The sequence below is a fragment of the Sciurus vulgaris genome (assembly GCF_902686455.1).
Source record: "Sciurus vulgaris genome assembly, chromosome: 16".
Taxonomy (NCBI): Eukaryota; Metazoa; Chordata; class Mammalia; order Rodentia; family Sciuridae; genus Sciurus; species Sciurus vulgaris.
Window position 1 is genome coordinate 9,975,615 of NC_136477.1, and position 17,709 is coordinate 9,993,323.

The 17,709-nt window shown below is 44.3% G+C and overlaps 1 protein-coding gene across 4 annotated transcripts; it reads right to left on the minus strand.

Annotated features, from left to right (window-relative positions):
* Positions 1–5,650: 5,650 nt before the first annotated feature.
* Positions 5,651–14,092, minus strand: FBXL12 (F-box and leucine rich repeat protein 12). Of its 4 annotated transcripts, XM_079115963.1 has the most exons (4): positions 13,617–14,092; positions 8,300–8,380; positions 7,291–7,346; positions 5,651–7,023 (listed from the first exon to the last, which is right to left on the minus strand). In XM_079115963.1, exons 1-4 carry the CDS (start codon positions 13,882–13,884, stop codon positions 6,202–6,204), a joined length of 1,227 nt encoding a protein of 408 aa, XP_078972089.1. In that variant the 5' UTR covers positions 13,885–14,092; the 3' UTR covers positions 5,651–6,201. The 4 variants fall into 4 exon arrangements, with proteins under 4 accessions (XP_078972089.1, XP_078972091.1, XP_078972090.1 ...); XM_079115965.1 differs by lacking the exons at positions 7,291–7,346; positions 8,300–8,380 and having other exon boundaries at positions 13,617–13,689; positions 13,799–14,092; XM_079115964.1 differs by lacking the exon at positions 8,300–8,380.
* Positions 14,093–17,709: the final 3,617 nt, after the last annotated feature.

Here is a 17,709-nt window from a genome sequence, read left to right on the forward strand (position 1 = left end):
CTCTATGGATGCCTTTTCCTTATCAACCAAAATTTTCCTGTCACCCCTCCTCCCCTGGCTTCCTATCTGCCTTATCTTACACTATTGCACAAGCTCCTGAGGGAACACACAGACCACTGCCTTCCTGTGCCATCCTCAGCCTCAACTCCAGCCAAAGCACAAACCAAATCAGCTGCTACCCCTTTCAACCAGGTGACAGGGTTTTGCTTCGGGAATTACATTCTCAATCACTGCAACTTCGCTGGACTGGACCTCATATGGTAATACTTACCACTCCCATATATTTAAAAAATATATCCTAAGGGGCTGGGGTTGTAGCTCAGTGGCAGAGCGATCAGCTAGCATGCATGAGGCCCTGGGTTCAATCCTCAGCACCACATGAAAATAAAGGCATTGTGTCACCTACAACTAAAATATATATTTTTTTAAAAAATTCCAAGACAAGGGAGATGCAGCTGATGTATTTACTTACCAACTGTTGGATTTTTTCAATACTCTCCACTGGAAAAAAAATGAGTTGCCCTAATTCCAGCACCTCAGAGGCTGAGGCAGAATTGCAAGTTTGAGGCCAGTGTCAGCAACTTAACTAGTTTCCACCCTCCCAATAATTTTGTGAGGCCCTTCTCAAAAAGGACTGGGGATGTAACTCAGTGGTAAAACACCTCTGGGTTCAATCCCTGGCAGCCCTGAAAATAAAAATATCAGTTGATATATATGTAAATAGGACATATTTAGTTTGCACAATGAAAATGCAAATTATGAAGTGAGTTACCAGAATTAAATATGGATACAGATTTACAAAAATGACATCTTATGACATATTAGACAACACATGTATTTCTTGTGTAGAAACAACGAGTTTCATTTAAATTTTACTTTATTTGTTCTGGGGGACTTTGGGGAAATGAGGGACATGTTCTGATTTAAGTCACAAATGTAAACCATGATAGGTAGCTGGTGCAAATATCCAATGAGAGACACAGCTCTGAATTCAAGCCAAGGTTTTTTGACAGAGAGAGCCTGCCAGGCTGCCCCTCTGCAAGGCACAGCAGCCTGCAGGAAAAACTTCTAAACTACATAGTTATGCATAATGGAGTAGTTAAAAAATAAACTGTCTTGCCCTGTGGTTGTTTTTGATGTCTTTGCTGTGGTTTCTGTAGTTAGGGACTCTTTCAGGGCGGGTCTACCAGAAAGGTCATGCCTGGGTGGGCAGGTGCTGATTTTCAAAATGGAGTTACTTTGACTTAAGGACCTAACAAACCAGAGTATCCAGCTGACAGTTGATACCCAATAAGTAGCCTTTTCACTTCATCTCAAAGAAAGGGTGAAGTGATATACACTTGTGTTTTCTCTTATTCCTGAGATTTACTTGGCAAATCAGGTGATATTCTGCCTCCTGCTGGATACCTGTGGTTTCACATTCCATTCCCAGCAGCTGCTTTTTGTAGCTAACCATAAAATCTTCCGTACTGGAAAGTTCTCACTAAAAAATAAATAAGAAAAACGCTTTCTGGCTGGATACATAACTCAGTGGTAGAGTGCTTGCATAGCCTGCTTAAGGCTTTAGGTTCAACCCCTTACACTGTAAAAAAAATTTTTTTTCTGTCTCACTATATCTTTGGATTGTAGCATGTGCCCACTACTTGGGCTGGGGATGGGAATGGAGAGCAACAGTTTAACATATGAGAAAACACACCCAGTTATTTACACATGATATTTCCACTTCACTCCCAGCAAAATGCTGAAGGAATTTAGAGAATGTAAATTTCTGAGGGAAGAATAAATAGCAAGTGCAAAGGCCCTGAAAGAGGAGAGTGTTTGACCTCTTTGTCAACAGCAGAAGCTCAGTGTCTGAAATGGTTTGAGTGAATTGCGAATCAGGTCCAATGTAAACTATTGAGAAGTGTGAAATCAGTCGGATCATACAGGGTCACCCGAGCAACTCTAAAAATGTTGAGTTTTACTCTGATTGCAATGAGGAGCCACTGAAGGAAGGGTTTGGAGCTAAAGATTTGTGAATTCTAGGGAAGCAAAGATATAATGTGCAAGGATGGCTAGAAAGCTAAGAAGAAAGTGGTTTGGAGCATGAGAGGGTGGGAAGTCATCTGATGCTGAAGTGAAGACAGTCAATAGCTATCTGCTGATGGATTAAAGGTGTATTTTGGAATCATGATTCCCAGGACTTTCGTTCATTTGTCTGTTTTGCATTGTCAAATGAAAATGAGTCTGGACATTGGTAAATAGAGACATTGTTTAAAAAATTCTTTTTTAAGAGGGAGAATGGGACTGGGATGTAGGTCAGTGTTTAGCTAACATGAGAACCTGGGTGTAATCCCCTGGTGAGAGAGAGAGAGAGAGAGAGAGAGAGAGAGAGAGAGAGAGAGAATATGAATGGGAAAGAGTGCACTTGTTGCAGCAGGTGGAAATGCATTACTACAATAAGAACACACAGAAATATCTCAAAGATCAGGTAGAAAGGGAATATCTTTTGCAGAAAGAAGTAAAAAAATTCAAGAGGGTAAAGAGGGGTGGGAGGGGTGGGGGGAAGGGAAAAAATAACAGAATGAATCAAACAACATTACGTAAATTTATGATTACACAAATGGTATGCCTTTACGCCATGTACAAACAGAGAAACAACATGTATCCCATTTGTTTACAATAAAAAAAAAAGAAGTAAAAAAATTCAGAGGATATTTTTGTTTAAGGAGTGAATGTTCTCAATGTCCACATTGGTTTCCACTGAGGGTATTGAGGATTGAGGTCCTTATGGGAAGAAAGAAGCTTAGACAGTCTTCCTTAAAAGCCCTGGGAACCATGACCTGCAATGTAATCCCAAGGAAGCTCTGTTTTTGTTGCTCTGACAAAATTCAGCCAGCCTCAGTATCCACAGAGAGCTGCATCTGTGGATCCGACCAAACTTGGATGAAAAACATCTGAAAAAATAATTGTGTCTGTCTGCAATGAACAGGTTCAGACTATGTCTGGATGGGAGGGGTAATGGGGATTGAACACAGGGACACGCTACCACTGAGCTACATGCCCAGTCCCTTTTATATGTATATATTTTTATAATGAGACACGGTCTTACTAAGTTGTCCAGGCTGGCCTTGAACTTGAAATCGTCCTGCTTCAGGCTCCTTCTAGGAATATAGGTGTAGGACACCATGCCTGGATATAGACATTTTTTTTCCTTGTCTTTATTCCCTAAACAGCACAATATAACAATTATTTTGTAACATTTATATTGTTATAAGTAACCTGGAGATTACTTATACAGGACGATGTGTGCAGGGTCTATGCCAATACTTACATAGGGGACTTAAGCTTCTGAGGATTTTGGTATATGTGGGGGATTCTAGAATCATCCCTGTGGATAAAGAGGAACAACTGTACCATAAACTGGGTAACAGAAATTTGTTCTTAACAATTCTAGAAGCTGGGAAGTCCAAGATCAACCTCCAGAAGTTTTAATGTCTAGTGAGGGCTTCCTGGTTCATAGTGCATTCTGTGTCCTCACATGGTGGAATGGGCAAGGGTCTCTTTGGAGTGTTGTTGTTTTGTTGTTGTTTTTCCCAGCCCCACCCCCACTTTTAAAATTTGAGTCAGGGTCTCACTATGTTGCTGAGGGCCTCTCTAATTTGCTGAGGCTGGCCTTGAACTTGCAATTCTCCTGAGTCTCCCATGTAGCTGGGCTTACAGGCGTGCACTACCACGCCCAGCTGAGACCTCTTTGATAAGGGCACTATTCCCATTCATGAGGGCCATGTCCTTAATGACTTAATCACATCCCAAAGCCCCCACTTCTAATATCATTACCTTGGGAGCTAGAATTTCAACATTTAATTTTAGGGGGTTAAAGGTCTATGTGTTAAAGGCTTCTTCTTCCAAGCTGGTGGAACCTTTAGGTGGTACATTCTTATTGAGGGCGTGGCCTTGCTTGGGATTGTGACCAGGGTCTTTTCCTTTTTATCTTTTGCTTCCTGGCTCATACATCACGTGAGCTGTTTGCCCCACTGTATGCTCCCTGCCATTGCCATCCAGTACTCTAACCAGAGCCCCCAAACAATGGATCTGCCTGATCTTAGCCTGGAGCCTCCAAAACCATAAGCCAAAATAAACTTGCAGAGCCCAACTCTGTATCAATCTGTTTTTCATTACTCTAATAAAATGACAGAGGCAGGCTAACATCATAATGAAAAAAAAAAAAAAAAAGACTTTTTCTCAGTTCTAGAGGTTCAAGGGCATGATGCTCAGAATTAGCTTGGCTCCAATAAAAATCTCATGATTGGCTGTGTCCCAATAGCACCAAAGAAGCCAGAGGCTCAGATCCTACAATCCTTTCTAAAGGCCCACCTCCAGATGACCCAAGGACGTCTCACTAAACTCCATCTTTTTTTTTTTTTTTTTTCCAGTGCTGATGTTCATTCCAGGCAATTGCTCTACCACTGAGCCACATCCCCAGTCCTAAATCCATCCTTCGAAGGTCCCACCACCTTTCACATTGCCTCCCTGGGGACAAAACTTCCAACACATGAACTCTTGGGGGACAAATTTATATCATATCCAAACCATGGTACCAGTGTGGGGCTGATGTGGATGCTCCATCATATTCCCCACAACAGAATCCAGCTCCCTTGGCAGCTAATTTCATTTCCCTCACCACCCCTAGCAGCTGTGAAATCTCAATCTCCTTGTTCCAACTTGGTTCAACCCTGCCTCCCAAATGTCCTGGGCTACAGCTGCTAGGTTTGGTCATAGCTTTGGACAATTAGGCCCTAACTGTGGCCTTACCAGGTGCACACCCACACTCCAGTCCTGGCAAGTCAGAGAAGGAATTTCTTCTCCAGCCCAAAGTGGGAATAGCAAGAAGAAACATGTCCTGCTCCTCTCTGGTGGGTGAGCCTAGAATAAGGAATCAAGCAGACCCAGTCTGGCTTTTCTCTGAGTCGCAGCCCTTCCTGCCAGGCAGGTGATGAGCCCACAGCCAGGGGCTTAGCCACATACCCTCAGACCCAGTTCAGAAGTAACGCTCATCTCATAGGCGAATACTCAGGATCTTAACACCTGCATCCTTCAAGTGGTTCTGACTCAAAAGGCAGGAAAAGAAGTTGTTATTGAAACCCTAAAACCTGAGCCACCTGTGAGGCCCTGACTGCCCTTCCCCCATCTCTCTCTCCAACCTCACTTCCTCCTTCCTGCTCACTTGGCACAGACCTTCCTGTTACTGGAAAATGCCAAGTTTTTCCCCACCTCAGGATCTTTTCTTCCCCAGCATGCCCTGCGGCTGGTTTACTACTTAGATCTCTACCAAGCACCCATGCCTCCATCACATAACCTTGGTTTACTGTCTCAAAGTCTCCAAGATTATTCCATAAATGTGTTTATCACCCTGTCTTCCTCTTGGGGGCTGTATGAAGATTTTTTTTTTTTTTTTTGTAGTTGTAGATGACCAGTATGCCTTTATTTTATTTGTTTTGTTTTTATGCGGTGCCCAGCACTTCTCACATGCTAGGCAAGTGCTCCACCACTGTGCTACAGTCCCAGCCCTGTATGAGGATTTTTGTTTTGCTCACTGCTGCAGCCCCAGTATCAAGTGGTGTCTGCAAAACAGGGACTCGAGGAATGAATAAAGTGAATGCTTTCGTGAAAAAAATTCATTATTTTTCTTTAATAGCAAAATAATATCTGTTGTGGAAAACTTGGAAAAGGTAGAAAATACAGAAAATACAACTGAGAACCTTCATGAACATTTTGATTATGAATGGCAAGCCTCATCTGCCCTTGATCTCTTGGTGTGCAGGCATGTGGGTACACATGTATAAAGTCTTTCCAGGTATCCCTGGGGTATCGGCGCCTCAGGTCCTTCTAGCTCTTAATTCCACCCATCCTGTTCCTGAGGACAACCCTGAGGGTGACCTGGAGAATGCCCCTTCATCAGGGCTTCTGAGGTGGCTGTAGAGTAAGGCTATGCAACACAATCCTGAGGTAGCTAGGATCTTCATTTCTAGGTGGGCACTGGGCCTGGAGAGGCAGGCTGAGACTGAGGCCACACGGCTGGCCAGACGCCCATTGTCTGGAGGCCCAAGGCCTTGGCTGTCTCTGCCTGTCACCTTCAGTTCCCTCCAGCCCCATAACCTGCCCTCTTCAATCTGCTGCTCAGAGGGTCTTTCAACTCTGCAAGCTGGGACAGTGGCACAGTCACATCCACCAGTCCATGGACTCTTTGGGGGAGGCCCTAACAATGACCATACAGTGGGGCAGCCCCTTACACAGGATCCTCTCAGCCTCCTGACCCTCCCAGCCCAACCCCTGTAGCTCAAGTACTCTGAGTTTGGGCATGGTGAGGCAGGAAGAAACGATTTCAGCTGGAGTGGGCATTTCTGGGGTGACAAGGGGGCCCTGTAGGCACAGGCTCTCCAGGGCTGGCATTCCCTCCAGGACGGCCAGGCCGGGGGCAGAGAGGCCCCCCACCGTCAGCCGTATCTTGCGCACACCTCGGAGGTGACGGCTGATGGCCAGCAGGGTGCTGTCAGCTGAGAGGGTGCAACCTAGCATCTCGAACCTCTGCAAGTAGCTGAGCTCCTGAAGGCTGGCATCCAGCCCCGTCTGGGTCACACGGTAGGTGCCACCTAGCACCAGTGAGCGCAGGGCCCGGAAGCGGGTCAGGCCCTGCAGGTGCTCATCGCGGAAGGCAGGGACACGGTCCAGCACGATGCACTCAAGCAGGGGCAGCACCGTGGGGTCCTGCTCCTTGAGGAGCCAGGCCATGGAGATCTCACAGCTGTGTAGCTCCAGGGTCCTCAGGGTGCAGGGCAGGCTGGTGATGGGTACCATGCTCAGGTCAGCCACATGCAGGCAGAGGCGCTTCAGGTTGGGGCACTTCTGGCCCAGGGCCTTCAACAGAGCAGGGGACAACTGGGGGGCCTGAGAGCCGGAGAAGAGGTAGCCACCCATCCGCAGGGAATGGAGCCGAGATGCCATGTATCGGCGAAGGAGGTGCCACATGACTTTAGGCCGCATCTGTAAGAGCCAGAGGTTGGGGTGACTGGGTGAGAGGCGGGGGGTTCCCAAGGACCCTGTCTGCTTGGTGGCAGGGGTTTTGGTGTTTCCTTGGGTTTCTGCCCTTCCACATCAGCCTCCTCCCCAGGAACAGCAAGAGGGCCTGATTCCACCATTTTGACTGCTAGGACTTTGAACAAGTCCAGTGTGTGTGGGGGGCGGGGGGGGGGTAAATAAATCAGAATAAATTCGAGTTATCTTCTGGAGTAAGAAAACAAAATGACCCACCCCTTTATAAGTCTTTCTTAACCACCTCTGGGAGAGAGAAACCACACAGAATAAAGCTTAAAAAAAAAAAAAAAAAAAAAAAAGGCTAAAATTACCCAGAGTAAATTAGATCTAGGTTAAAAAAAGAAGATTAAAAAGACTCACAGTAACAGTCAGAGTTGCCTAACTCCGGGAAATTAATAGAAAACAAACAGAGGAACCAGGTGGGGTGGTATATCCCCTTATCCTAGCTATTCGGGAGGAGGAGGCAAGAGGAGCTTAAGTTTGAGGCCAGTCTGGGCAACTCAGTGAAACCCTGTCTTAAAGTAAAAGTTTAAAAAAAGGTCTGGGGGGTGCAGCTCAGTGGTAGAGTCCTGGGTTTATCCCCAGTACAGGAAAATAAAATAAAAAATTTAAAAATAAGAAAAAAGTATATATATATATATATATATATATATATATAAAACTGAAAACACAGTGCATTTCATTGTATGTACATATTACCTTAAAAAGAAATTGACTTGGGTGTAGCTCAGTGGTAGAGAGCACTTGCTTAGGAAGCATGAGGCCCTGGGTTCAATTCCTAGAAGAAAGAAAGGGGAGAAACAAGGGAAAGAAAAAAAGAAAGGAAGGAAGGAAGGGAGGGAGGGAAAGAAAGAGAGAAAGAAAGAGAAAGAAAGGAAGGAAGGAAAGAAAGAAAAAGAAGAGAGAAAGAAGGAAAGACAAAAGGAAAGGAAGAAAGGAAGAAACAAAATGTCTAGCATATTATCTATCTATCTATCTATCTATCTATCTATCTATCTATCTATCTATAAATCTACCTATCTATGTAGTCTTGGGGATTGAATCCAGGGTCATGTGCATGCTAAGCACATGCTCAACCACTGAGCTTCATACCCAGTCCATATTATAATTTTCGTTGACTACTTTTGACACAGGAATCAAATATTCATGGACAGAATTAAGAATATGTGATACATACACACATGGAGTTTTACTCAGCCATACAGAATGAAATGTTGGCATTTACCAGTGGATGGAACTTCATGTTCAGTGAGATAAGCCAGACTCAGAAAATCAAGGGTGGAATGTTCTCTTTCATATGCAGAAGCTAGAGCAAAATAAGGGGAAAAAATGGGGTGGATTGGATATCATAAGGATATAGGAAAGGTCGGTAGAACAGAGGAGACTGAGAGAGGGAAAAGGAACGGGAAAGGGGAGGAAATGCTGGATGAATCTAACAAATCATGCCATGTACAAGTATAAATATATCATAGTGAATTCCGTCTTTATGTATAAAGCACCAATCAAAAATAAATAGCCAGGTATCGTGCTGTATGCCTATAATCCCAGTGGCTTGGGAGGCTGAGGCAGGAGGATCTCAAGTTCAAAGCCAGTCTCAGCAAAAAAGGAAGGTGCAAAGCAACTCAGTGAAACCCTGTCTCTAAATAAAATACAAAATAGAGCTGGGGATGTGGCTCAGTGGTCAAGTGCCCCAAGTTCAATCCCGGTACCAAATCAAAACAAACTTCCTGGCCAAATATAGATCAGCAAGTCTGGGTCCCTAGAACTAACTCATTAGAAATACTGGATACTAACTAGTAACTTATAAGGGTAGAAACTATGGTTGTTAAAATTTAAAATGGGCACAAAGCCAATGGACGAAGTTAATTTTTATTTCAAAGATGTTATATAAGAAACTCTTAACTTTCACAACATCAAATGTGTTTGCATCAGGATGTTGGCAGATTTTCTCATGCTCTGCTGTGGAAAGCAATCTGGTAGTTTTTTCAGAAATTTAGAATGTGGGCAACCACTACCACCTGTTTTGTTTTGAAAGAATACAGTTGACCTTCTGAAACCATGGGTTCTATGTCAGTGGACCCAACCAACTGTAGGTTAGACTACTAAGGGGAAAAAAAAGCCACATCCCCAGCTTTTTTATATATATATATTTATTTTGAGACAGGGCCTCACTAAGTTGCTGAGGCTGGCTTTGAACTTGCAATCCTCCTGTGGCAGCTCCCCGAGTTGCTGGGATTACAGGCCTGAGCCCCCAGGTGCAGCTCCTATGAAATTTAAATCATCTCTGAATGACTTATACCTATTAGAGTATAAATGCTACGAAATTAGTTGTTATACTGTATTGTTTAGGGAATGATGACACAAAAATAAAAAACTAGTCTGTACATGTTCAGTGCCCCTAAATTGAACAACCAGGACCAAAAAAAAGAAAGAAAGAAAGAAAGAAAAAGAAAGAGTCTATAGGAGAATGTGTATTGGTTCTATGCAAATGCTACACCATTTTTTTTAAAAAACAGACTTACACATTTAAGAAATTTGGAATCTGAGGGGATCCTAGAACCAATCCCCCGCAGACACCAATGGACAACTGTTTATGTGTTTGTGTTCCTAGGATACAAAAGCAAACGGAAACCTGTGGCAGTGGCACATGCCTATAATCCCAGAAACTCCAGAGGCTGAAGCAAAAGGATAGAGAGGAAATTTAGTGAGACCCTTTCTCAAAAAATAAATTTTTATAAAAATATGGCACTGGGCATTGAACCCAGGAGAACTTTACTTATGAGCTACATTCCCGGACCTTTTATTTTTTATTTTGAGACAGGGTCTTGCTAAGTTGCTGAGGCTCGCCTCAAACTTGCCATCCTCCTGCCTCAGCCTCTGGAGTTGCTAAAATTATATGTGTGTCCAGCCAAAATTCAAAATTTTTTTAAAAGGCTGGGGTGCAGCTCAGTGACAGCGTATCCCTGGGTTCAATCCCCAGTATCCCACCTCTACACACACACACATGCAACAAGAAAGCAAACAGGAACATCTGCTGCCTCTAGCAGAAAGAACAAGGTAAGCAGAAATAGAAAGGAGATCTTAATTAAGGTCTTAAGAAAACATGAATTTTTTTGCTGTTTTGCATTTTGAATCACGCATATGTATTATTTTTTTTAAAAACTAATGCTTTATTTATTTAAATGCAACCACCAGTATAGCTCAGTGGTAGAGCATTTGCCGAGCACGTGTAAGACCCTGGGTTCCAGTCCCAACGACACACACACACACACAACAGAAAGAATGAAAAAGCGGGGGGGGGAGGTCAAGCTAGGATCCAACAAGCCTGACTCCAAAGCCTGATCTGGATTTTGTAATCACTGTATTGTAAAAGCATAATGTGCACTGTAATGCATAATATATAAATGCATAAAGGATGGGAGAGAGGGAAATACTCCAGAGCAAGGACGGTGGTGACTGTGGGGAAGGGGTTAACAGAGACAACTCTCAACAGCTCTTAGCTCTGCCTGTGGCAATTTCAATGTTTTTACCAGGAGAATCACTCATGACTTGCATAATTTCTTAAAAATTAACTTTCACTGGTAAGTATACCTTAAAAAAAAAAAAGGCTGGGTGCAGTGATGTACCTGAGATCCCAGCTACTCAGGAGGCACAGGCAGGAGAATTGCTTGAGTCCAGGAATTTGAGGCCAGTTCGAACAACATAGCTAAACCTCATTCAAAAAAAAAAAAAAAAGGAAAACTGTAAACGAATGCTCATCTCCTGCTAATGGCATGTGTGCTAAAGTGTTTAGAAATGGACTTTCTTGCAACTTATTTGAATGAATTTTAAAAAATAAGATGGACTGATGAACAGAAAAAGCGATGAATAGATAGATGCATAGATGGATGAACAGGTAATAAATGTAGTTAAACACTGAGGTTGGGTACTTGGGTTACTTTGATGCATTTTATGTATTTATAAAAAACTGGTTTTTAAAAAGTTGATCTCAGGGCTGGGAGTATAGTTCAGTGGTTGAGCACTTGCCTAGCATGATTGAGGCCCTGGATTCAACCCCCAGCACCACCAAACAACAACAACAACAAAAAACTAAACAGGTTTGTGGGTATATGCCTATGGTCCCAGTTACTCAGAAGGCTGAGGTAGAAGGGTCACTTGAGCTCAGGAGCTCAAGACCAGGCTGGACAACATAACAAGATCAGGTCTCAAAAAACGTTGATCTCAATAAAAACAATTTTTCTACAGAGTCATAATCTCTTATAACAACATGGAAAAAAACATTGAGTAGGAAAAGGAAAGAGGTATTGATAACCTTATGCCAATTTAGGGCAGATATTGTTACCAAATACATTTGTGCCCAGTTTGAAAAAAAAAAAAAAAAAAAAAAAAAAAACTTTTCACTTTGCAAGAGGTTTTGTTGTTGAACCCGGGGGCACTTAACCACTAAGCCACATCCCCAGCCCTTTGTAAAATATTTTATTATAGATAGGGTCTCACTGAGCTGCTCAGTGCCTTACCAAGTTCCTCAGGCAGGCTTTGAATTCACGATCCTCCTGACTCAGCCTCCTGAGCTGCTGGGATTACAGATATGCGCCACCTTGCCTGGAGTTGTTTTCTGAGATGAGATCTTGCTATGTTGCCCAGGCTGGTCTCAAACTTGTGGACTCAAGTAGTCCTCTAACCTCAGTCTCCTGAGTAACTGATACCACAGGAGTGCTTGACTAAGTCTAGCTTCACTTTGCAAGCCTTCTAATTTTGGAATTTTGGATTAAGAACGGATGATGGTAAAGTATAAACTATCTTATTCCTCAGAAACTGCACTTTTAGGTTTCAGTGTAACATCTACCTGGACACAATAAGGCAATCGCTGGGTGTGGTGGAGCACACCTGAAATCCCAGTGGTTTGGGAGGCTGAGGCAGGTGGATCACAGTTCAAAGTCAGCCTCAGCAACTTAGAGAGGCACTAAGCAACTCAGTGAAACCCTGTCTCTAAATAAAATTTAAAAAGGGCTGGGGATGTGGCTCAGTGGAGTTCAATCACTGAGGAAGGAAGGAAGGAAGGAAGGAAGGAAGGAAGGAAGGAAGGAAGGAAGGAAGGGAGGGAGGGAGGGAGGGAGGGAGGAAGGAAGGAAGGGAGGGAGGGAGGGAGGGAGGGAGGGAGGGAAAAGAAGAAGACAATCACAAGGCTTTTCTTGTAACCCAAAGTATGGAATGAGGACAATGCCTGGAGTAGAAATGCAGAGGAGAGGACCCCATCAAGTAAGATCCCTAAGTGATTCATATACACAGTAAAGTTTGAGAAGCTGATTTATAATATTGAAGAGCTGGAAACAACCTAAACATCTATTAACAGAAAATTCATTCACCACACTGTGTACTTATGAACACATGTATGAAATGATGCGAAGTAAGGGTACAAATTCTTTTTATAATACTGGCTACTTGTGAAAAGGATTTCAAGACAACAAATAGATCTATAAATGTTTGGCTAAGTACATGTAGGTATCTTTCACATGCATGATCTGCAGTAAGTAAAACAAAAAGTTAAAATAGGTTAAGTCCGCCCCACAGGGTCACACACCGGCAATCCCAGCTACTTGGGAGGGTGAGAGACTAGGATTGAAAGGCCCGGGCCAGCCTGGGCAACTTGGTGAGATCCTTTCTCAAAAACAAAAAGTAAAAAAAGGACCAAGGGAGATGGCAGCACAGGCCTGTAATTCCAGCAACTGGAGGCTGAAGAAGGATCACAAATTCCAAGCCAGCCTCAGCAACTTAGCCAGAACCTGTGTCAAAATAAAAATAAAAAGGGTTGGGAGTGTAGCTCAGTAGTAGAAGGTCCCTGGGTTCAATCCCCGGTATGACCAAGGGGAAAAAGAAAAAACAAAGACAGAAGAAAAAAAATGGGTTGGGGATGTAGCTTAGTGGTAGAGTGCTTCCCTAACATACGCAAGCCCTGGGTTCCATTCCCAGTATGGTCAAAAAAAAGTCAAATCTAGGTGGTAAGGACATGGTTGTAATCATCCTCTTTACATTTCTGGATAGTTGAAATATTTCATAATAAACACAAGGAAAATAAAATGCAAATGAGAGAAAGTGGAAATGGTTTGGTTGCACTACTCAGGAAATTTACTTGGAAAGTTAGCTGACTCGGGAAAATAATCTCTCCACTACAAATCACCGGTATTAGTGTTTGCTAATGTAATCATAAACTAGCATCTACTGTATGGGGCGTATATGCCAGACAATGCTATATGCCCTTTCCCTGCACCACCGCCGCGGGAAGGAACTTTTTTTTCGGTGCTGGGGACTGAACCCAGGGCCTCGCGTATACTAAGCAGGCGCACCGGTCCCGCAGGTTTCTAGGATGGGGAAACTGAGGTCCAGAGACAGGTCCCAGACTGCCCGACTGGAAATCCCAAGCCTGGACTGACGAAAAAACAATTCTTGCAATTCCTGACACACGGCCCCAGGGTAGAAAGGGTGGCCCTCGGGGTCCAACCAGTCCGAACAAGTCCCTGGCCCGCGCCACCGACCCCGCGTACCGTGTAGAGCGTCAAGTCGACATGTCGCCACAGCCACCGGTCGTCCACCAGCCTCTTCCAGCGGTGACAGACCCTGGGGGAGGGGACCCGCCGTTAGAACGACCCCGGCCCCGCTGGGGCCGGATCCGCATCTCTGGGTGCGCCCCCTGCCCGGCTCTTTTCCCCGAGGAGAGGGGCCGCACCTGGAGATGCGGATCCGGTCCCGGACCGGGAGGTAAGAGAAGATTTCCAGCAGCACCGAATCCGGCAGGTCAGTAAGAGTCACCATGATCCCGCCGCCACGCACTTCCGCTTCCGGTCAGAGCGCTGTCGGAATTCCCCCGGGAGTGCCTAGGCGGCGGCCGGGACTTCCAGTACCCGGCGAGGTTTCCCGCGTTCCTTTCGCAGGGATGTAGTCAGGCTCGGGAACAGGACCACCACGACATGGTGGGGGGCCCTGCCTAGGGACTAAGACTAAGCTCGGAAAGCGTCGCAGGGGCGGGGCCCAGGGGCGGGGCGGGGCCCAGGGGCGGGGCGGGGCCGAGGACCAAGCCCGCCTTTGGGCGGGAACGAGCCGGGGGCGTGGCCAAGATGGAGGCTGGGCTGCGAATGGAGACCGAGTGAGGCGGGGCGTGGGCGGGGCGCGGGCGGGGCCGGGGCCGAGGACTGTGTCTCACGACATGGACCAAGCCCGGAAAGCCTGATTTGGAAGGGGACAAAGACCACGCCTGACCCGGGAGTGTAGCCCAGCATGCGCAAGTCTCTGGGCTCAGTCCGCAACCCAGCAAGAAAAGGGAAAAAGATGTCACGGAGGAACCTGGAAGACCAGACCGGGTCGGGACGCGTCCAAGCACTAAGGGTTGGACCGGGAACGAAGGGCCAGCCCAGAAGGCGTGGCTGGCGGGCAGAACGGGGACCGGCTGAGCCTGGAAGGTGGGGCGGGGGCGGGGCAAGGGGGCGTGGCCACACTGCTGTTAGAAGCCAGGCGCGATGTCACACGCCTGTAATCCCAGTGACTCGGGAGACTGAGGCAGGGGAACCGGGAGTTCAAAGACAGCCTGAGCAACGTAGGAGACCGGGTATAAAAAGGAAAGAAAAGAAAAGAAAGGAAGAAAATGGCTGGGGATATAGCTCAGTAGCAGAACGCTTGCCTGGCATATGCGAGGCTCTGGGTGCGATTCCCAGGACTGGAATGTCCTGGCAGTGAACTCAAAGGGAAATAAGATTTTTCTAGCCTTGTTATGGTGAGATAAATTCATATTCAGGAAGTACCACAGGATTTGAGAAGATTAAGAATGTGCAAATTTAGATAGAGTGTGTGAATTTAGATAAAGGAGATTGTAGAAATTTTGAACCTGGTGTAGATAATTGAAGACCTTGAGACCCTGTGTAGGCATTGGGTCCTACTTCCTCATTCTCCTGGGAATGTTGGTGAAGATGCTACTTGCTTCAAGTCAGTAATATGTGTGATGATACAGGAATCAGTGAGCTTTGATGTTGTGGCTGTGGCCTTTCCTGGATCTAATTCTGAGAAACCTGTACACAGTGTGATGTGATCCTGGAGATCTACTAGAACCTAGCCACAGTAGGTAGGATTACCATCATTCCTTGTGTCCTCTCAGGGACTTAATGTATTGCAGGATTGGTGGTGTTGACTCCGAATACAGGAGGAAATAATAAAATATAGTCCCTTCCTTAAATACATTGTAATTTACTGTGATGGTTCTCAAAATGCCCAAGATCAGTAAAAGTGCTGTCAGTATGTTAGAAATATACCTTCTCAGCCAGGCACAAAGTGGTGCACCCCTAAAATCCCAGCAACACAGGAGGTTGAGACAGGAAGATCACAGGTTCAAAGCCATACTGAGCAAGTTAGTGAGACCCTGCCTCAAAATAAAAATAAAAAGGGTGGTAGAGGGCCCCTTGATTTGATCCCTCGTACTAGAAAAACAAAATAAAATTGAAAACTGGAGTGACTAGGGGTGTAGCTCAGTGCTTAGTATGGGCAAGACCCTGAGTTAAATTCCTACTATCACAAATAAATAAATTAATTAAATAAATAGAATAAAAAACAAAGCAGTGTGTATAGTTTGATACACATATGGATTCTAATTTCTCCAATAAAATGCAAACTATTATGTGTTTTACTTTATACATAAAGGCCTATAAGGGGGCTTGATTGCTGGTGTGGCTCAGGGGTAGAGCACTTGTCTAGCATTTGCAAGACTTGTGGCAAAAAGGAAAAAGAAAGAAAGCCCTGCATGGAAAACAAGTTGTTTATCAAACCTCTGATATAATTTGAAATGTTGTACAGTGCTTGAAAATACAGTCAGTCTCCCCCCACCTACTGAAATGTGTTATGGTATCTGAAAGATTTATTGTTTTCTTAGGGGGCTCCTGATCACACATTTGAGGATGCTGTTTTTAGGAAACAATTTTTCTGTTTTGTGGTACTGGGGATTGAACTCAGGGCCTTGTGCTTGCAAGGCAAGCACTCTACCAGCTGAGCTATCTCTCCAGCCCACAAAATTTTAATTAATAGCATTTACTATGGGAGGGGGCCAGGGTCCCTGGAAGGTGAGGAGACCATGAGTCTTGTATTGCCTTTTATGCTGCTCACATTTTTTATCTTGTGCAAGTAATACCTAAAAAAAAAAAAAAAAAAAACATAAGTTCCAAATGTGTATTTATACTTCAAACCCCTTTGATATTTTTTCTTCAAACAAGAGTACAGATAAAATGTTTTGTGTATTGGCACTCATCTTCTGACCACGGAGGGAAAGACTAAAAGAAATGCACAAGATAAACCTCAGACATCCATAAGCTGCTGCTTCAGGTGCTGCCTACTTCCAGAATTTTTGTTATGAGAAATACAGTTTTCAGTTTAAGCAGCTGTAGGCTTTCTGTTACTTGAAGCCAAAAGTATTGCTAACTAAAAAACTCGAGGCTCTTCTCTTTGCCTGGAACACTGAAAATTACTAACAACTCCTTTGCCTAGCCTATTGGCTAAGAAAAAGTATTAAAAGGGGCTGGGGTTGTAGCTCAGCGGTGGAGCACTTGTCTAGCACGTGTGTGGCACTGGGTTCCATCCTCAGCACCACATAAAATAAATAAATTCATTGTGTCCATCTTCAACTTTAAAAAAAGTAATAAAAGTTTAAAACAGCTGCACTTTTTTGTTGTGCTTTGGAGTGTTTTTACCAGTATCAGCTTACTTTACTTCCACAGCCATAAGCAGATGATCATACCAGGAGGAAGCTGAAGCTTAGAGGTCAAGTCACTTGCCAGGACTGCAAGACCAGAACCTTTTGAAACTGAGCCTTAGCCATTATCACAGTGCTCTGTGGTAGTAATTCCAGCACTGCTTTAAAAAAGAAAAGAAAAAAGCAAAGAAGATCCAAACTATGACATTGGTTCTGCTTTACTGCTTACTGCTTACTCTCTAGGCCCATCTGTTGAAGGGCATCTAGGTTGGTTCCATAGTTTTGCCATCATGAATTGAGCTGCTATTGTGATGGGCTGACAGATCTGGCTCCATGAGAATGTTATAGGCCAGACTCTAAGGGAAAGACTAAACAGACTCCATTCTGTTATGTAGGAAATAAGTTTCTCCCATGGGAACACCCTGCCTCTGTACCCATCCTCAGTTATTTAGCATGACATGTTTAGCAATACAAAATGACAATTCTTATGTAATGAAAAATTGCTCTCTTTTTGATCCCTATTGCTCTTAACCAATGTACCATGTAAATGGTGATTGTGTGGGGTTAGTAACCATTCTTTAATTTGTACCTAGGTAAGGGTCATTTTGACCCACTTCTCCCTCTGTTGATGATCTCATGATGTTAGTTTGTAATTTCGAATCATAGCAACAGACATTTATGATTGATGTGATTTTTGGCATAAGAACCCCTACAACCCTATGGTTGGGGCTATTCTCCCAATAGCCATTTTTGGGGCATTGTGTGAGACAGTCAGCCAACTGGCTTAATAAAGACTCTCAAATTTGGACTTCTCAGTGGTGATCGGTCTGTTCTTAAGTTGCGCCCCATAATAGTATAAACACTGATGTAACTGTGTCACTGAAGTATGCTGATTTTAAGTCCTTTGTGTA

What these genes read in the sequence shown, in the direction of transcription:
- FBXL12 (XM_079115963.1), bottom strand. Translation starts at nt 13,884, where the DNA reads ATGGTGACTCTTACTGACCTGCCGGATTCGGTGCTGCTGGAAATCTTC. An exon ending in ACATGAAGTTCCATCCACTG is followed by an intron (nt 7,347 to 8,299) that starts GTAAATGCCAAC and finishes TTTTTTTTTAAG; the next exon opens with CTTTATTCTGTGTGGTTTCT. An exon ending in TAAGAAAGACTTATAAAGGG is followed by an intron (nt 7,024 to 7,290) that starts GTGGGTCATTTT and finishes TGGCTCTTACAG; the next exon opens with ATGCGGCCTAAAGTCATGTG.